The 21,953-nt window shown below is 34.0% G+C and overlaps 1 protein-coding gene across 3 annotated transcripts in view; it reads left to right on the top strand.

The window, feature by feature from the left end:
* Positions 1 to 21,662, top strand: part of otx2a (orthodenticle homeobox 2a) — a 43,477-nt gene extending 21,815 nt beyond the window's left edge. For 2 of the 3 annotated variants that reach the window (XM_051114366.1, XM_051114381.1), the window contains 4 exons: positions 16,406 to 16,509; positions 18,306 to 18,423; positions 19,022 to 19,173; positions 20,508 to 21,662. In XM_051114366.1, the coding sequence (XP_050970323.1) occupies positions 18,327 to 18,423; positions 19,022 to 19,173; positions 20,508 to 21,281 (1,023 nt within the window). In that variant the 5' untranslated portion in view covers positions 16,406 to 16,509; positions 18,306 to 18,326 and the 3' untranslated portion in view covers positions 21,282 to 21,662. Of the gene's footprint in view, positions 1 to 14,610; positions 14,720 to 16,405; positions 16,510 to 18,305; positions 18,424 to 19,021; positions 19,174 to 20,507 lie in introns of those variants that run through there. The other variant, XM_051114372.1, reaches the window with a different exon arrangement.
* Positions 21,663 to 21,953: the final 291 nt, after the last annotated feature.

The raw sequence follows: 21,953 nt of genomic DNA, 5'->3' as shown, positions 1-21,953 counted from the left end.
ATATACACAGTTTTATGTACACAAAAACTCTTATGCTGGATGCGATTATTTGCGATTAATCGCTGCCCAGCGATTAATCGCAAGTGAAAACTTTTGAACAGAATGAAGATGTGTACATTTTTCTTATTTTGCCTTAATATCATATATTTTTAATTTAGTACTGCCCTTTAGAAGCTACAGAAGATACTTACATGTTTCCCAGAAGACAAAACAAGTAAAATTTACCCTGAAGTTTAATTCAAAAGTTTTCACCCCCAGCTCTTAATGCATTGTTTTTCCTTCTGGAGCATCAGTGAGTGTTTGAACCTTCTGTAATAGTTGCATATGAGTCCCTCAGTTGTAAAAATGAGTCTCAAAATCATACAGTCATTGTTGGAAAGGGTTCAAAAACACACAAATGCTGGAAAACCAAAATGTAAATTCTGTCATCATTTATTCTCCCTAATGTCATTCCAAAATTGACCTTCTTTCATCAGCTGAACACGAAAGAAGATAATTTTGAAGAATGATGATGCACAAACAGTTCCATTGACTTCCGTTGTGTTTATGTCCATTCTGTGGAAATCAATGGGAATCGAAACCATTTGGTTACAAAAAAGAACTGAATGTCGGAACTGAACCGGTTTTCGATTCCCAATGGCTAACAAACACACACATACACCAAACACCTCCCCCTACAACTAATCAGTCCGGTGCAACACACATTGTTGCTGTATGTAAATGCAGACACACTAGGAGAGAGAGAAGGGGGGGATGCAGAGAGGATTTTTTAGAGGATAATGTGGGGGTAAAGGACAGGGGCCCGCACCCCTACACAACGGAGGGATTACCTCTCTCTCTTTCTGTTCTTCATCTCCTCTGGGTGGCCTCATGCTTCCCATCAGGAATGGAGACAGAGAGAGAGCGAGCTTGGAGGGGGTGCCAGTATAAAGAGAGCGAAAAAAATGTTAAACGCACGGACATTCACACAGCAAGGCCGATCGTTGAGAAGCGAGTGAGCTTAATTCCATCAAAGAGAGAGAAAAGCGAGTGATTAATTTATTCGCTCCCTCCTCCCTCGCTTCTCGGCCGCTTTTGACTGCGCTCAATGTGGCTCGGTCCAGTAACATCTGGTGCTGGTCAAGGTTTGTCTTTTTAGCGGCCGAGAAAAGGCTCGCCCGGCGACGTCTGCGGAGAAGCGCAGATCCCTTTATTGTTGTTTGTATAAAATTTTCTCTCTCTGGAGATTAAGAACATGTTAAGAAGAAGCTTTGGGTAATTAGATGTAAAATGTTGCTCTTTTCGGAGCCGGCGCGTGAGCGTGATAACGAAAGGCCAATTAGACAAACGTTAGTGAGTTTTATCAGGATTTTTTAGTGGTTTTATAAATTTGCCCTCCTTATGTTGTTTCAAACCATATGACTGTCTTTCTTTCATAGAATACAAATTAGGCTGATTGTGCAGGCCGCTCTTTCCCATGAAAGCAAGTGGGGACTGGTGCTACCAAACCTCACACAAAGTGTCAGAAATGTATCATAGAAGTCTTTTAAAATCATGTGATTAAATTCTGTTAGAAACAGCCTGAAATGTCACTAAAAGCCTTCTTCAGCCCCTAGTTGATTTCATTAAAGAATAAACCAGCCAGAATATTATATATATATATATATATATATATATATGATATGATACCATTATTTTGGTTAGTATTTTGTCAATGTCATAAATTAATTTTAGTGTAATATTTTCTGTTTTAATTTAAATTTTAGGTTCAATAATGTTTAATTGTGTGTGTGTTTTTTATCATAGTTTAATCTATATATCTATACTTCAACTTACAACTCAACTCAAACTAAATGAAAATGACAAATGTTACACTGGCAGTGCTGATTTATTCATTTTATTTTATTTTATTTTATTTTGATTGTTTTGTTTTATTTTTTTTATTTTTATCTTATTTTTATTTATTTATTTTTATTTATTTTTATTTAATTTTACATGATTTTATTTTATATTTTATTTTTCATTATTTTATTTTATGTTATTTTATTGTTTTATTTTTATTTTAAATTTTTTAATTAATTTTTTTTTTTTATTTAATTTTACATGATTTTATTTTATATTTTATTTTTCATTATTTTATTTTATGTTATTTTATTGTTTTATTTTTATTTTAAATTTTTTAATTAAATTTTTTATTTTATTTTTTATTTTACTTTATTTTATTTAATATTTTATTTTCATTTTTCCTTATTATATTTTATTTTTTATTTTACTTTATTATATTTGATTTGTTTTATTTTTTATTATTTTATTGTTTTATTTTATTTTATATTTTATTTTTGTTTAATTTTTCATTATTTATTTCATTTTTTCATTTTATTTTTAAATTTCCAGTAATGGAAAGTATCTGCTGTTTAGTTGATGCTTTGCAACTGAGAAACTAAATTCCACTTCCTGTTATTCCTAGCAACACCCCTGAAAGGGATAGTTCACCCAAGTTTTTAGTCAGAAGTTTCCAAAAAGATATAAATATCTGTGCATATTATATTATATTATATTATATTATGTTATATTATATTATATTAATATTACTATAAAATAAAAAAAAACAAATGGCATTTATTTTAAAGAAATATGCATCCACGAAAAATCACCTTAACACTATTTGGAAAATTTCATTGAAATCTGCAAAATTATTGAAATCTGCACATTTTAAAATGTTCCCAAATATTTTTGAGACCACTGTACAATATGCAAATATATATACCATGGTATAATTAGTACAGCAGTCAACACACTTTTGCCGTCACAGTAAGTGATATACCGTGATAATACCCAGATACAAACCAGAATGCTTTTACCTCAACGGTCTCCATCTTATATAAGAAAAAAAGTGAGAAAAGAGGCTTTCTTTTTTCCCCCTCAGAAATGACATACTTCAGATGAAAGGCAGTGACATTACACACTCACAAATAGATCCACAAGTGTGTTTTATAAGCTTTCGCTCTGAAAAGGAAGGCAGATTGGAGCCCCTCAGACACGAGGACTCCCTCGCGAGCCGCTCGGCGATATCTGAAGCATCAAGCTCTTTCAGGGAAGCGAGGAAGACAGAGATGAGAGTCTCTGTCCCCCGCCGCTCCCGTCCCTGTGTCTTGGAGAGCTCTGATACACAGAGCCAGAGCCGCGGGAGACTGCGCGTATCATACACTCGGTCTGCTCGCTGAACAGGAGGACACCTTTTAGCTTTTGTCATGAGATTATGAGGATCTGTTATGCCGCTCTGTTCAGTCTATAACCTACTGAGCAGAGAGAGAGAGAGACAGAGAGAAAGAGCCCAGGCTGGGTTTGTCATTGTGATTGTGTGTGTGTGTGTGTGTGTAGCTCCTGCCTCAGAAGATTGAAGTGCTCCGTTATTGAAGACTTCATCTGTTGTGATGTTGTAATGCTGTTGTTGAATATTAGAACAATGATGCAATAATGCAAGAATCTATCAGTCCATTCATTCATCCATCCATCCATCCATCCATCCATCTATCCCTAATTCTATATCTACAATTCTGTCCATCCACCATTCTGTCTACAGTCCCATCCATTCATTCAACCATCCATAATTCTATATACAATTCCAACATCCATCCATCAATAATTCTATCTACAATTCCATCATCCATTTATAATTCTATACACAATTCCATCCATCCAAAATTCTATCTACAATTCCAACATCTGTCCATAATTCTATACACAATTCCATCCATCCATAATTCTATACACAATTCCATCCATCCATAATTCTATACACAATTCCATCCATCCATAATTCTATACACAGTTCCATTCACCCAGAATTCTGTCTACAATTCCAACATCCATAATTCTATCTACAATTCCATCATCCATCCATAATTCTATACACAATTCCATCCATCCATAATTCTATCTACAATTCCATCATCCATCCATAATTCTATACACAATTCCATCCATCCAAAATTCTAACTACAATTCCATCATCCATTCATAATTCTATACACAATTCCATTCACCCAGAATTCTATCTACAATTCCAACATCCATAATTCTATCTACAATTCCATCATCCATCCATAATTCTATACACAATTCCATCCATCCATAATTCTATCTACAATTCCATCATCCATCCATAATTCTATACACAATTCCATCCATCCAAAATTCTAACTACAATTCCATCATCCATCCATAATTCTATCTACAATTCCATCTGTCCATCCATCGGTCCATCCAAAAATCTATCTACCATTCTATCAATCCATCCATCCATATGTAATTCTATCTACAATTCCATCCATGCAAAATTCTATCTGCTGTTCTATCCATCCATTAATCTGTAATCCTATCTACCATTTCATCCAACCATAATTAGATCTACAGTTCCACTATCCATTCTTCCGTAATATCTATCTACATTTCCATCATCCATCGATCCAACATTCTATCTACCATTCTTTCTATCATCCAAAATTCTATCTAAAATTCCATCCATACATCCAAAATTCTATCTACAATTCCATCATTCATCCATCCATACATAATTCTATCTACAATTGCATCCACCCATCCAAAATTCTGTTTACTGTTCTTTTAATCCCTCTATCCATCCATCCATCTATCCAAAATTCTATCTACAATTCCATTATCCATCCATCTATCCATCATCCATAATTCTATCTGCAATTCCATCCATCCAAAATTCTATCTACTGTTTTTATCGGTCAGTCCATCCATCCATATTTCTATCTACAATTCCATCCATCCTTCTGAAAAACTGACTTTCAAAAATAAAATAATTACAGTTTGTCTCATGAAAATAGAAATTCAGTAAATGATATGTTTTCTTATCTTTTGACCCCATTTGGAAAACCCCTGATATAGGACACATAATAATCAACCAGATCCATAGCATCTTTTTTCTGTCGTTTCCTCCTCTCCACTCATTTGCTTGAGCACTCATCCTCTCACAGTAATTAAATCAAGATCTTTAATCCTCTCTCACCCATCTGAGAGCGAACAACCAATGTTATGCTGACTCACAACGCCTTCCCATTCCTGCAAAAACACAGTCCCTCAAGAAAACTCTCATAACGTTTTGCGTGGTTTTCATAAAGCTTTGAATTTCGGTTCAAGTCAACAAAATTAATTTGCAATTTGCGGTTTTATGTCTGTGTACATAAATGCAAATAAACAGAAATAATTGTGTCAAGAAGATTGTGTGTTCTAGGTTCAAACCGGATCGCTTCATGGAAGTAGAAAGAGGAAATATCATTTTAGACGGTAAACGCAAGCTTTTTAAAGGTGGATGGGGCAGGTCGAGGCCCTGGCGAAACTCCGATAGACAAATTGGATTACAGAGCAAAGGATTAAATAAAAAAGAGGGGATGACAAACAAGACAAGCCGACTGTGATCACAGGCTTTAATATATTTCTTTCCCTTCTTCCTTTTCATCTTCCCCACTGACCCACCCTCTCTTTCCCTCTCTCTTTTTCTTACGGAGGGAAAACTCAGGCTTAGTCTGGACTTATTAAAGCTGGGATTAATTTGTAATGCTCCCTTCACCCTGAGGGTGAGCAGCAGATTTGTTATCTAAAGCAAACAGGGTGAAGCGCAATAAAACAGACGCACAAAAGACTGTGAAGCACTGAAGTTTTAGAGGGAGCTTTTTTAAGGAGCTTTCGAGAGCTTTGCAGATTAAGTGAAAGTCGTATGCCTGTAATATATGCCGTTCACAAAAGGAGGAAAGTCATCGAGACATGTTGCAAAAAGGAACCCAAAAGGTTCTGGATGTTTGCGAATGTTTATTACTTCAGGTTTAATAGTTGCTGACTGCTAGGAAAATACACATTCATGATATGGCAGGACTGTCCTATTATCTGGCTGCATGTAGGCGAGTGTGGAGTGATTTTACATATGGTAAAGTGTGTGTATATGCAAGTTTGCATGCAGAATGTGTTGGGAAATGTCCATGGGTATTACAGATAAAACTTGTCAGAAGTTTTACACAATACGTTTTTTTTTTTTACTTTTCTTTTTGGACTTTTTTGTTTACCATTTTTTTTTTTTTTTATCTACATTTTTTTGATTAATATAATACAAACAACTTTTTACTTTTTTTTTTTTTTTTTACTTACCAGTTAGTTTATCTACTTTGTGCAACTAGTAATATCAATAACTGCTAATATTGACCCAACTACTATTTGCATTTTTTATAGATTAACATAATACAAACAACAAAGTAAAATATAATTTTTATAGACAAAAACAACGAAAAATATATAAAATTAAGTTTATGTTATATTATCTATCATCATTACGTTACAGAATTATTTTGTACAATATGAGCTCCCCCAAAAATCCAACTTATTATATAATGTGAAGTGTGTATATATATATATTATATATAATTTATATATATATATATATATATATATATATATATATTTTTTTTTTTTTTTTTTTTTTTTAGAGTAATATAATACAAACAACAAAGACATATATAGTTTATACAGACAATAACAACAAAATGCATGCATAAATGTTTTGGGAAATGTCAGTGTGTTTCAAAAAAACAAAACAAAACAAGTATTACACAGTTTTTTTGTTTTTTACAGAATTATTTTGCATGTATATATATATATATACACACAGACCATACAACACATTATTTGCACAAAATTACTCCCCCCAAAAACCAAAAATGGCCTATTGCTAAGTACTTAATAATCGTGATTAATATATATATATATATATATATATCGGTCTATCACTAATTGTTGTTACTAAGTATTTATAACTGAGAATACTGTAGAATACTAGAATAATTGCCTACATCTGTCTTTGTTTTTAGTGATATATTTATCTGAATATAGATATGTCACATGGTTTTGACACTTTGCAGTTGGTTTATCAGTGGTTCCTTATGGATAATTGCCTTGGGACACTAAAGGATTTTTAAAAATGCAGAGAACCAAACGCTGATTACATAAATGACAGTCTTTGTTATCTGAATTTGTCATATGTTTCGGTGACAATAACCGGCTTAACCCAGCCAAAACACATTGGCCGCTGATTATGAACAGCGGTAGCGGGGCAGGAATGGCCCTTTGCATTCACCCAGCGGCCTGTACAAAAGCATTATTCCAGTGGGTTTGTCCATATGTCGCGCAGCCTTTTTACATAGTCAATTTCCATCTGATCGATTCTGACATTTGTATGGCAACCTGCCAACGCCGCATCGGTCGCCATGGTGAATCCACCGAGCTCGAGATAAAGATTTAGATCCATAATCAATAGATTGTAATTAGTTTGATGATCGGACGGCTTAACTTTTTTAATTCACTTTAATGCACATGGTAATTAGGAGATTGGTTCTTATAATCTGTTGGTGTGATATCAAGTAATGAGATTATGAGACAGAGATTAACTAGGTGCTTATGAGGAGGAAGTGACTGCTGTTTGCTCACGTTCTGAATATGGTTACAAAGTGACCTGCTAGATGACTCAAAATGCACTGCAAATGTGGGGCCATCACAATGAACTGGTTTTATTCAAGTCAAACATATGATTTAATACTTGATTTATCTGACAACATTAAGATACACCAACGAAAGTCATTTTTAAGGATCAGATGAGGTAGAAATGGCTTCTCAAGCCCAATTCTTCAAATTTCAAAAATTATGATTTTTAAGAGTTTCCTTATGTGTCTGAATATTTCCGTATATCATCATACAGTTAAGGTCAAAAGTTTGCAGAATCTGCAAAATGTTAATTATTTTACCAAAATAAGAGGGATCATTCAAAATGCATGTTGTTTTTTATTAGTACTGACTTAAAAGATCTTTACACTTAGTCTACAAGAGAAAATAATAGTTAAATTTATAAAAATGTTCAAAAGTTTACATACGCATGATTGTTAATACTGTGCTTAATACTTTTGAACAGAATAAAGATTTCTTATTTTGCCTAAATATCATGTGTTTTTCATTTAGTACTGACCTACAGAAGCTACAGAAGATACTTACATGTTTCTCATAAGACAAAATAAGTTAAAATTTATAAAAGTTAAAAGTTAAAAGTCATTTTTATAAATTCAACTGTATGTAAACGTCTTTTGTGTGAAATATCTTATTCAGATAAGCACTAAATAAAAAAATAACATTCATTTTGTATGATCCCTCTTATTTGGTAAAATAATTAACATTTTGCAGATTTTGCAAGGTGTAAACTTTTGACCTCAACTGTATATTATTGTATATTATTCAGATGTAACATGTTGTGTTTTCCACATTCAAGGATGCACTGTGAAACCTTTCTAAAACAATTAATTCAAACTCCATTTATACTCTTTCTGCCTTAGATGTGTTTTTATAGATAAACTTTTTAAGATCTTTGACCCACTTTTGACATAGAATGTTCAGTTTTTAAAATGTAACTGATGAAGATGAGGTCATTCTGTTAGATTCTGATTGGTTGTTGATCTTTATTTGCATATCTGGGTTATTATAATTAAATAAAACCATTACAAATAATTTTTATTATTTACATATTTTGTTACTTAAACCTTAAATTAAATAAAATATTTAAAAAAAGATTTTTCTTTTTCATTCTGTTTAATCTGATGTACTAAAATAACTAAACAACATAAAAATAGAAATTAATAAAAAGGGTAACACTTTACAAAAAGGTTCCATTAGTTAACGTTAGTTAATGTATTAGCTAACATAAATAAACAATGAACGATACATATAATACACTATTTATTAATTTGTTAATGTTAGTTACTTTACAGTGCATTAACTAATGTTAACAAAAAAATTTTGAATTTAATAAAAATAGTGTGGAAGTATTGTTCATGCTTAGTTCATGTTAACTAAGTTAAGTAGTTAACTAATGTTAACTAATGAACCTTACTGCAAAGTGTTACCATAAAAGACTACCGTACAGACGTTTAAAATAAAAACACAACAAAATTACTAAAACTAAAATGAAAATGAAAAAATATATTAAATAATTTTTAAAAACTACAACAATAGTATATATTACACTGAATCATCTTTGGTTGCCTCTACCTGGATCTGTATAAGCATTTATATCCGTTGTTTTACACTGCAAATATGCAAGTGTCATGTTGTGTTTATTCTCATACACAGCCAATAGAAAACAAGATGCATGTTCAGTGTCATGACAACGTCAAAGCAACTAAACTTTAACAGTATTCTTTTATTTCTGCCTTAGAAGCACATTAGTACTACAACTGACTCGGTTTCACGACAGCCAAGATGGCATTTTCCGAGTTTTGAGACTGTCTATCAATAGAGCCGTTTTCGAGTCTCTCCTCTCTTCTCCTCTCCTTCGTTGGGTCCTGCAGGCAGGTCTTAATCCCTCTCTTTTTTGTTTTCTCTCTGGTTTCTGTGGGGCGGGTCATGAGGATCTGAACCTGCACATTCTTGTGGGGCTGTGTGAGCTTCACATGGTAACCAGTGAACCGCATTGTTAGGCCGAGAGAGAGAGAGAGATTATGGCAGCCATGCAAGTTATAACGTGAGTCTTCGCAAGCCAAGAAAGAAAGACCTGAAGGAACCCAAACGCACTCTTCCATCTTTTGGCAGCTGAATCATGCGCTCTTCCTGTTAAGATGAACCTCTCGTGTTTGATGGCAGGTGTTGAGATTGTTGAAATGCTGAGACAGTGTATTTAGAACGAAATCTGGAGTGACAGAAATGAACTTGGCTTGAAAAGGAACGGCTCAGCCGTTAAGGAATTAAAATTGTCATTATTTACTTACTTTGACGTTGATTAAAAAAAACCCGTAGGCTGTAGAGAAACTCTGAAGAGTCGTTACAGAGCTCTGTAGTCCACTGAAAGGCATAGTATACCCAAAAATGAAAATTCTTGTCATTATTTACTCGGCTTCACGTCAGTCCAAACCTGTAAGAGTTTCTATCTTCTGTGGAATATAAAAAAAGAAGTTTTGAAGAATGTTTGTAACCTGAAACAAATATGTTTGCTTATGAACATCTATAAAATAAATAAATGTTGGTAGCCAGATGGTTTTGGTTCCCATTGACTTCCACTGTAATTTTTGTCTAAAATGGAAACCAAAACGGTTTGATTAACAAAATTCTTCATATATCTTCAAGTACTTTATTGTTATATTTTTATTTTATAGATATTTTGAATAATGCTGGTAGCCAAACAGTTTTGGTTCCCATTGACATCCATTGTAATTTCTGTCCAAAAAATGGAAGTCAATGGGAACCTAAACTGATTACCAATATTATTCAATATATGAATAAATAAATATATGACCAATGTTGGTAACCAAACCATTTCAGTTGCCATAGACTTTCACTGTAATATTTGTCTATAAAATGGAAATTTGATTAACATTATTCAAAATATCTATTATATAAATAAATACATGAAAAAATTTGGTAGACAGACAGCTTTGGTTCCCCTTGACTTCCACTGTAATTTATGTCTATAAAATGGGAACCAAAACTTCATATATCTTCATGTATATATTTTTTTGAATAATACTGGTAACCAAACAGTTTTGGTTCCCATTGACTTCCACTGTAATTTTTGTCTATAAAATGTAAGTCAATGGAAACTAAAACTGATTACTAATATTATTCAAAATATGAATAAATAAATATATGAAGAATGTTGGTAACCAAATTGTTTCAGTTCCTATTGACATCCAATGTAATTTCTATCCATTTAATGGAAGTCAGTGAGAACTAAAACTGGTTGATTAACATCATTTAAAATATCGATTCAGAAAAATATATAAATATATATATGAAAACTTTTGGTAACAAGGCACTTTTCATTCCCGTTGACTTCCACTGTCATTTTTGTCTTTCAAATGGAAGTCAATGGGAACCAAAACTGTTTGATTAACATTATTCAAAATATCTATAAAATAAATAAATATATTAACATTCTTGTAGCCAGATGGTTTCTGTTCCCATTGACTTCCACTGTAATTTTGGTCTATAAAATAGAAGACAATGGAAACCGAAATGATTTGGTTAACAACATTCTTCAAAATATCAATAATATTAATACATATATGAAGAATATTGGTAACTGAACAGTTTCAGTCCCCATTGACTTCCATTGAATTTCTGTCCATAAAATGGAAGGTAGTGAGAACCAAAAGTGTTTGATTATGAACATTTTTCAAAATATCTATAAAATAAATAAATACGTGAAGAATGTTGGTAGCCAGGTGGTTTTGATTCGCATTGACTTACACTGTAATTTTTGTCTATAAAATGGGAACAAAAACGGTTTGTAAAAATAATAAAATAAAAAAATATATATATATGAAGAATGTTTGTAACCAAACCACTTTGTTACCCATCGAGATCCATTGTAATCTCTGTCCAATAAATGTAAGTCAATGGGATCCAAAATCGATTACCAATGTTATTCAAAATATCAATAAATAAAAATATGAAGAATGTTGGTCACTGAGCTATTTCAGTTCCTATTGACTTCCATTGTAATTTCTGTCCATAAAATGGAAGGTTGTGGGAACCAAAACTTTTTGATTATGAACATTATTAAAAATAATAATGGTTGCCATTGAGATCCACTGTAATTTCTGTCAATGGGAACCAAAACTGATTACCAATATTATTCAAAATATCTATAAAATAAAAATATATATATGAAGAATGTTGGTAACCAACCCGTTTTGGTTCCCACTGAGATCCATTGTAATTTCTGTCCAAAAAATATCAAATGGGAATCAAAACTGATTACCAATTTTATTCAAAACATCAATAAATAAATATATGAAGAATGTTGGTCACCAAACCATTTTAGTTCCCATTGACTTTCACTGTAATTTTTGTCTATAAAATAGAAATCAGTGGGAACTGAAACTCTTTGGTTACCAACATTCTTCAAAATATAAAAATATGTAGAATGTCGGTAACTGAACAATTTCACTTCCCATAGATTCCCGCTGTAATTTTTGTTTATGAAATGGAAGTCATTGGGAACCAAAGCTGTTACCAGCATTGTTCAAATCGCTTCTTTTTTGTTCGACAGAAGAAAGAAAGTTTGGAACGATATGAAAGTAAATAATTTTCGTATTTCGTTTTGGAGTGATCTGCATAGAATATAGCAAACAAGTCATGGACATTTAGGTAGTCAATTATTTCAAGATTAGCTAAGATGTTCTCAAAAGGAAACAAGCAAACAAAGTGTCCCGCTCATATTTCTTAGTAGAATATGTTGCTGTATTTTGCTGTTGAAGTGTTGTGGTGTAGTGTGTCATTGTGTGTGTGTGTGTTTAAGCTGCGTATCTGGTTTCTCCTCCTGAGTCTTGTTTCTCTCATTCTATCTCTCATCACTCCTCCCTTCTATTTACCCTCCTAATGAGGGGGGCGGGACCCCCGTGCTGTGATTGACAGCTCCACACTCCCCTGCTCTCCCCTCCTCTCCATTATCTTCTTGTCCACACTCACGGTGAGTGTTTGGCTTTTCCCCTCCATCATTAAGTGACGTCACCAGGGTTATCATTACCATTACCAAAAACTAAAACCAAAACCAGAAAAATAAAACATTTTCATTACTTGAAACAAAATATTTAAAAAGTGCTGGTTGCCAATTAAGACAACATTTCTTAGTTTCATTTAGTTTAGCTTAAAGTACTAAAATGATTACAAGTAAACTAAAATAAAAATGAATAGAAACTAGATAGACCTTTTTTAAACTAATAAAAGTGACAAAAAATTACTGAAACAAACTAAAATTTAAATATTAACAAAAACTATAATAGTGCATCAGTGATTTTAAAATAACACTGAACGAATGTAATCAGGACATGTTTTTTTATTAGAAATTTTATTAAAAATTCAAGCTTTCTTTTTCAGGTTACTTACTTAACACATAATATTATGTAATTAACAGTGCATGTAAATTGCATTACATTGGACTTAATTCTACAGTATAATTTTCTGAATTCAGGCATTATCAGTCATCATATGTGAAAATATTGAGGAGATAGCATTATGATTTCTAGACCTGGAAAAGTTTATTGAATAAATAAAGTCAGGGCACTTTTTAAAATTATTTAAAATGATTTTTATTTGTTATCTTGAACAACCGGAAAGGTCACAGAAAATAATTGGTGTATGTGAATAGGGAAGAAAAGTTGGAATAACACTTAATTTTCAATGCTTATTAAATTACAGCATGAACATGCACTTCCTTGTGAATTATTACGCCATGCTGTAGTGTGTTTGCAATGTAACACAACTCAAACAACCTATTATTAGTCCCTAAATAATGTATTCAGGTTAAGTGTCAAGGGCCTGTGTGTCTCAGGTTATAGTTCTGATCTGGGCTCTGGTTTTCCGTCTCTGAGCAGTCATATCGACAGGATTTAAAAGGAAACTCTGAACTGAGATCAGCTGAAACAGGCGGGTTGTGTTTTCTCCTCACGAAAGCTGGCAGCAGCTACCGGATTAATTTTCCCCCTAAACAAAAGCTTCGATCAGTTAGTGAACGCTCATATCTAATCACTGCTGTCCTTCATCTGTGCCACTTTTGTTCACTACAAAGTTGTCATGGTGTCTTTGATACTGTGTTTTTCTCCACACGTCTAGATGTTTCTTAAAGTAAACTTTTAAAGGCCTATGTGTAGTACTTTTTTGGAAAGCATTGAGAGACAACTGAACTGATTGCATCTTATTTTCAGACACTTTCTTTTTGAAGTATTTTCAATGTTTAAGCTGTTTTGCAACTATTACTATTAAAGTTTGGATTATTATTTTATAGCAAAACAAACAAAGTGTCAGTTTTATTTCAGTCTGAAACTTACTTTTTTTTAAATAAAGAATGTTTGTTTCTCACATAAAATAATTTAACCAAACAAAAAGCACAAATTACGTTTGTTTTTAAACCAAATACAAAAACATCATGAAATTAAAGTTTGTACATCTTAAATATAAAACATGTAAATTAAAATGAAACAAAACTTTATTTTAAAATAATGAAGAACAGGGTCTGGGCCTCAGAATGTAAGATGCACAGGAACCAACACAAGAAAAGTTTGTTTTTGTTTTTTCGATTTAGAAGTGTTTTATTTTCTTTTTGATAGATGTTATAGACAGGACTGCCTTCTCAAGAAGTTAACGACTTAAGAACTTTACAATAAAAAACTTCGTTCGTAACCGAGCGTGAACAGGCCAGAAAACAAAAGTATAGTTTAAACAGAAAAAATATATAAGACTTTAGGAAATCTCATATTATATTTTAATTTCCGCCAGATTTAAATCGTTTTAAAGCACGTCACGGAAAGTCGGTAGGCTACCTGCTGATCCGCCTCCATGAACTCCTCAATCCAGGTGTAAAACTTTCCCGCTTCTTCCTCTTTCACCGAAGCCCCGGTGAGTGACAGATCAGAGCGCACTGCGCTTGTGCTTTCTGACAACTCTGGGATTTACAGGGGATTTTATGCACCATCGTTTTAATAAGCGCCGACAATTTACAAGAGACACGACAATCCGCCTGGCAAAGAGACCAATCGCACGCACACACACACACACTGGTTCTTTCTCTCAAGCACACACACACACACACTTGCTTCAGGCCGGCTGATCCCGCGGCTTTACGGGTTTATACTGCTCAGGAAACTCTACTGCATTTTGGGATTACACAAATACCCCCGGACAATAGGTTAGTGCCAGCAGATATCTTGATTTTACGTGATCGAGCCTCTTTAAAAGCCTTTGGTGCGTGCTAAATTGTTCCAAGAAGTTGGAGTTGTTTTTTCTGGGTTTATGCTGTAATGGATCTCATCATTGTTCTTTTGTGTGCGAACGCCAGATCTGGAGCAATAATTTGGCAATAAAATAAGTCACTTTGTATATGCTATAGTAAGCATGTGAATGCCCTTATGATGATAATTTCTAATTATTAATAGATTGACTTGTGTTCTCATGTCTGTAGGCCTCATCGATGCTACGTGACTTTAAGTGATTATGTAATTTTTTGTAGCCTAATATAAAGGTTTATGCCGTTTTTATCTAAAATAATTTAAATGCACGAAAATGACAAAAAAAAAAAAAAAAAAAAAACACTAATATAATCCCAGTCATACTGTCCTACTTTACAAAACAATGTTTTCTTTCTTTTCTTTTCTTGTTTTATTTAGTAACCAATATCCAGTCATACATAAACTACTAAACTACTAAACTTTTTTTAATGTTTAAATTAATTCATTTTTTACTTAATGTCCTTGACACTCATAAGGGTCTTTAGGGGTTCACCCCTGTTTATGTTTTATTTATTTACTTATTATTATTGTGATGATGATGATTATTATTATTATTATTTTGTGGACAACAAAACAATTTATGCATGTTGGTTACAACACACTGAATTCAATTTGGAGAACAAATAATTTTATATAGCTACTCCAGTTAAGATTTTAAAACAGAGTCCTTTTACTGTTTGTTTTTAATAAATAATAAAAGGTACATGATAATATAAAACTATATTTACGTCAAGATTTATTTATTTATTTAGACTTGCAGACGCTTTTTCTCCGCAGTTACAGCTTTTTGACTTTTAAAAAATCCAAATTAGATTTAATTCTGAAATTGAAATCTAAAACTAAATTCAATTTTGTGAATGTGTACATGTAGTAAATGTAGTTTTAAATTACGTATGAAGTCCAGACTGACCTATATATCAAGGAAGGCGCATATCTCTAATAACTGTCTGACAAAAAAATCACGTTTATTAATTGTTGAAACATGCTTATATTAATTATTTACGTTTATACCCAAACAAACTTTTCTTTAAAGCATGCGTGGATGAGCTTATTTTATCCATGTTGATAATTAGTGCTCAGATAAAATTTGGTCTCTAAAAACAACGCGTTTTCATTGACCAAACGGCAGATCGATTTAAGAAAAGTATTCTTATCTTTTCTATTTGCTTTCCCTCAGTGTTTACGCTCACTAAAGGCTCGAATTAAAAGTGTATTCAAATAGTTTACTCTCCTCGGGACTCGCACATTCACACTGCAGGTTAATATGTCGTCACATCGAAAGGAGGAGTTAATGAGTACATCTTCGTTCTGATTGGCTAAAGCGGTCGTCTGTAAGAATAACCGACAGTTCTGATTGGCTGTGGTGGGCGGGTCTGCAGGTGTCTTTTGCTCATAGACGGACAGGCCATCAAGAAGGTGATCAATCTCAATCCGTCAGCATTGGCTATCACCTTAATATTACGCGTGGATACGACGAGCCTCTTAAGGCACTGCATCCGACTGTCTGCAGACGGACTTTGTGATCATATTGGGAACTTGTTGTGAAGTTTGTGGCTAATTTGCTTTCTTGCAATTCCAACCATCAGCTGGAGTCCAGAGCTCTCTGCAAAAAGAGTTTCTTGGTTTTGTGGATTTTCAGTTTACGGATCTCAAAGAAGAAGAAAGAGGATAGAAGAACTAAGAATAAAAGGTAAAGCAAAATGTTTTACATTTCTTTTTTATTATAAATGCAAATCGAAATTTAAAGGTGCAGAATTAAAGGTTGTTTTCCATTTTGTTGCCATTTCGATCAAAGGTTTTCAGATTTCTTTAAAAGTTCTGTAAACTTAAATGCATAATGCATCACTTTGCTTATCCGTAAAATATAAGGCAGCAATTAAAATTAATTTTGCAATTAGGCTATAGTTGGTTCATTAAACTGAGTTTAAAGTTTTCAGAATGCTTTAAAAGTGCAGTAAACTTAACTGCATGTTTTTAAAATATAAGGCAGCAGCTGAAATTAATTTTGCTCTTTTACTTAGTTCATTAATTTGGATTTAAGGATCTCTTAAAAAAGTGATTCAAAAGTAAATTATCTTGTTTTAGGAAAATTATTAGGCTAAAGACAATTGATTTGCATTAAGCCGAAGACAAATTAATGCCAGGGGATTTTTTAAAAGTATATAAATAAGCTAAATTTTGCATGAATTAGCTAAGGCTACTTATGTCTTTCAGAACTCCGCAATTGCAGTTGTAATTAACAAACTTTACAGAGCCAGAGTGCACGGAGAAATTGAGAGTTGTCGTTTATTTAGTTGATAAGGTTTCTTCTGTAAATGGAGTCCCCTCTGGGTCTAATCTAAATGGCTATGGAGAATAATTTGCACACTCACTGGCCATTTACATATAGTTAAAGCTCGATTGTGGAGTCTTTAGGCCCATGTTATCTGTCCTCAGCGTGGGATTAATGGGGCCATTCATAGGCATGAGCGACGGAGAAAAAGCGCAACATGTCATTTACAGAACTTTTGTCTTAATACATTTGTACTATTGCCTCATAACAATTGCAACGAAACACAGTTTGGTCCTCCCAAATAATTCCAAATGCGCATAAGCCTCGAGTTTATCTCGAGCCTTCGGCCTTCGGTCCAGGAAAACAAGCGCGTCAGCGTTAGAAACATAATTCAGATATTCGATTCCATGTTGCGAATTTCGTTTCAAAAATGTTAACTATTTACTTATTTGTTCGTTCGATCTGTGAGGTAATAGGCTATATTTAAATAACATTTAAAAATACTGTAATTACAACCAAAAAATATGTAGGACTATATAATAAATTAACTTTTTAAATAACAGATGTTTTCTATTTTTTGTCTTCTATTCTATTCTTTTGCGCATTTCTTCAAAGTGGATTCAGTCATTCTGGAACTAAATAACTTTATTTTAGAAATATTATGCTATATAAATATTATTTAAAATAATATAAAATAAATATATATATATCGTCGTGTTTATCTGTAAGCATTTGTTAGATTAAAACGGCAATTCATTAAATTCATCGTTCTACCGCCAAATTTCAAATGTTCCGATAAACAAAAGAAAAGATCAAAGATTTGGCGGCGTCGCGTCCGTCAGGAGCGCTTAACAGGGCATGACATGTAAATGGCCAATTAGTGTGTGAAGGCCTTGATTAGTCGAGTGTGAAAAAAAGCGATCATTAAAGGCAAGACATTAGTCATATTCAGACTGATCATTGTCCTGACATGCTTTTCACACCTTTTACAGTGGGCTGTGTATTTAATATATCCAAATACTATTTATTACACCTCACTGTGTGCTAGGACAAAACGTAGAATAAAGTTTATAAATTACTAGCAATTCCAAAAACTGGTATGCTCTTTTGAAATTTTGGAGGGAAAAAAACAATAAAGTTAAAAATAATAATAAAAATACAAATTTTTAATAAACACTATTTTTTATTTATTTATTTAATGATTTTTGTTGCAGGTGTCTCTCTGGAGCTCAACAATGATGTCATACCTCAAACAGGCCCCTTATGCCATGAACGGGCTGGGGCTCAGCGGGGCAACTATGGACCTCCTCCATCCCTCTGTGGGATATCCCAGTAAGCATATATCTTTGAAAGATAACATTTATAGAGTTTCTTCATGCAGAATCTTAATGCAAGAAAACTTTTAAGCAATGCATGGCTAAAATGTGATATACAAAACCAGTCATAAAGGTCTTTTTTAAAAAAAAAAAGAGATTCACACAGCTTCTGAAAGCTGAATTAATAAGCTTTCCACTGATGCATGGTTTGTTATGACAATATATGGCCAAGATACAACTATTTGAAAATCTGGAAACTGAGGGTGCCAAAAATCAAAATATTGAGGAAATCGCCTTTAAAGTTGTCCAAATGAAGTTCTTAGCAAGGCATATTACTAATCAAAAATTAAGTTTTGATATATTTATGGTAGTAAATTTACAAAATATCTTTCATGGTACATGATCTTTATTTAATATCCTAATGATTTTTGGCATAAAAGAAAAATCAATAATTTTGACCCATACAATGTATTTTTGGCTATTGCTACAAATATGCACGTGCTTTAGACTGGTTTTGTGATCAAGGGTCACAAATGACTTTAAAGTGCATCTACGCTATTTCAAACCATCTTTAGAGATGATTTAGTAACTTCATTTTGGTTTTCTTATTGCAGCAAATCCTCGTAAGCAGAGAAGAGAGAGAACGACGTTCACTCGCACTCAGCTGGACATCCTGGAGAATCTGTTTGCAAAGACGCGCTACCCAGATATTTTCATGCGTGAGGAGGTTGCTCTGAAAATCAATTTGCCTGAGTCAAGAGTGCAGGTGGGTGTTGTTGTTCTACTTTCCTAATGCTGAGAGATTTATTAATGTGGCGCTCTACAGTCATAAACAGAAAAATAATGGTAATGTTAGAGTCAGTGTTGTTTCAATTCCATTTAATAACTCTGTCTGTGTTGTAAATGATCAATTATGCAACAACGTCAATTCAGCTAAAACAGCTCTACAGAAAACAACTCTACAGGGTCATTATTAAGCTCAAGTTAATGTTGTTATTAAATAAGTTGAATTGCATCTTTAAAGCAGCTCTACAGGAGAGAATAGTGTCACTGCCTGCTTTAAAGCTGCTTTACAGATTAATTTGAACTTGTTTCAATTTCTTTGCTTGAACTGAATTGAATCAACACTGAATCTGAATTGAGCTGAATAATGTTGATTCTGTTCAATAATTAATGTTTCAGAGTTTAATTTCATCTGTAAAGCAGCTCTGTTGAAAGCAATAGAGTTGTATATATCGTTATCCATCTCAAATTTTTTTCTTATTTGATCTCAAATCAATATTTTAGGTGTTCAGACCTTAAAGGATTAGTTCACTTTCAGAATAAAAATTTCCTGATTGTTTACTCACCCACATGTCATCCAAGATGTTCATGTCTTTCTTTTCTTCAGTCAAAAAAAAATTAAGGTTTATGAGAAAAACATTCCAGGATTTTTCTCTATATGGTGTACTTCAATGGGAGCCAATGGGTTGAACGGGTTTCAATGCAGCTTCAAAGGGCTCTACATGATTCTAGCCAAGGAATAAGGGTCTTATCTAGCAAAACAATCAGTCATTTTTTTTTTTTTTTTTTTTTATTAAAATGTACATACGTTTTAACCACAAATGCTCATCTTGCACTATCTGGACCCATAACGTAATCACGTTGGAAAGGTCACACGTGATGTAGGAGAAGGTACCGACCCAGTGTTTACAAAGTGAGCTTGCAAAGAAAGTCAAACGTCCTTTATAAAAAAAGGCAACAATGTCAGACAATTTTGATGATTATGTAATGCGTGATGCACATGCATTGCAGAGCTAGTGGACGATGAGCATTTGTGGATAAAAAGTTAGATAAGACCCTTATTCCTCGGCTGAGATCATGTAGAGCCCTTTGTGAAACTGCAATTTGAACCTTCAACCCACTAATCCCCATTAAAGTCCACTATTTGGAGAACAACCTGGAATGTTTTCCACAAAAACCTTTCTTTTCGACTGAAAAAAAGACTTTTTTGGATGACATGGGGGTGAGTAAATCATCAGGAAATTTTTATTCTGGAAGTAATAATCCTTTAATATTTCAGCTGATTTGCATTATTAACCACAACGTGTTTGTCAACAGGTTTGGTTTAAGAACAGACGTGCAAAGTGTCGTCAGCAGCAGCAGAGCAGCAGCAGCAGCAGTTCCAAGATCCGCCCGGCGAAGAAGAAATCCTCTCCGTCCCGTGAAAGCCCTGGGTCAGAGAGCAGTGGCCACTTCACTCCTCCCGCTGTCTCCAGTAACACCTCATCGTCCTCGTCTTCGTCCTCAGGCTCCAACCCCTCCGGTCTGATCAGCAGCTCGTCCTCAGGAACAACACCTGTCTCGTCCATCTGGAGTCCCGCTCCGGTCTCGCCGCTTCCCGCTCCCCCCTCGCTCCCAGACATCTCCCCCCCGGCCAGCGCGTCCTGCATGCAGAGGGCCATCTCGGGTGGCGGGGGTACTACAGGAGTGCCGTCGTACCCCATGCCTTACAACCAGGCTCCCAGCTACGCCCAGGGCTACCCGACCTCGAACGCCGCCTCTTACTTTGGCGGCATGGACTGCGGATCCTACTTGGCGCCGATGCCCGCCCACGCCCACCATCACCCACACGCCCATCACACACAGCTGAGCACCGCCGCGGTATCAGGACACCACCCGCACCACATCGGGCAGAGCGGCGGACACCCGCATCACCCTCACCAGGGGTATGGCGGCGCAGGGCTGGCGTTCAGCTCTTCAGACTGTCTGGATTACAAAGATTACAAAGATCAGGCCGCTGTGGCTTCATCATGGAAACTGAACTTCAGTTCGGCGGCGGCCGACTGCTTGGACTACAAAGACCAGGCCGCCTGGCGCTTTCAGGTTTTGTAAGGACAATTCATGTTGTTTCCTGATGTTTACTTGTTTGTTTTCCTTTGGAGAAAGTCTTTTCCTCAACGTCGGAAAAAGTAGTGACTTTTGTGCCAACTTTTTCTACTTTTCGGCGAAACAAGGATTTGGAGACCAAAGTTTCTTGTGTGTTGCAAAAGCGAGACGGGTTCTTTGTCGCCCTCAACGGACAGATTAAAAAGCGAGGGTTGAATTTGTCGCACTCCTGACACGACGCACTGAACGAATGAGACACGTGGTGTTTGAAACAATGAAGGCAATAATAATTTTATATGATTTTCTTTACGGAGGAGAATGTGACTTATGCCTTACTGCTCATGTGAGATGTTAAAAACTAATTTGCATTCATGTTCATTTAATAAATATAAGCTTAAAATTGAGATAAGTTGTTTTTCATTTCCTTTTTGACCTATATGTTATAGGCCTTGTGCGTGTGCTAAAATATCACAGTTCCGAAATCACAAGATGTTATATATATAAATGTATATATGTATATTTCTTTACTAAATTGCTAAAAAAAAATTAAAAATTCAATCAAAAAACTAAATAATTTTAGTAATTTAGCAGAATTTGTGTGTGTGTGTGTATATATAGTTCTTTACTAAATTGCTAAAAAAATTCAGTAAAAAAGTAAACTAAATAATTTTAGCAATT

Source organism: Labeo rohita, chromosome 1 (assembly GCF_022985175.1).
Source record: "Labeo rohita strain BAU-BD-2019 chromosome 1, IGBB_LRoh.1.0, whole genome shotgun sequence".
In the NCBI taxonomy this organism is placed as follows: domain Eukaryota; kingdom Metazoa; phylum Chordata; class Actinopteri; order Cypriniformes; family Cyprinidae; genus Labeo; species Labeo rohita.
This window is presented reverse-complemented; position numbering and strand designations above follow the sequence as displayed.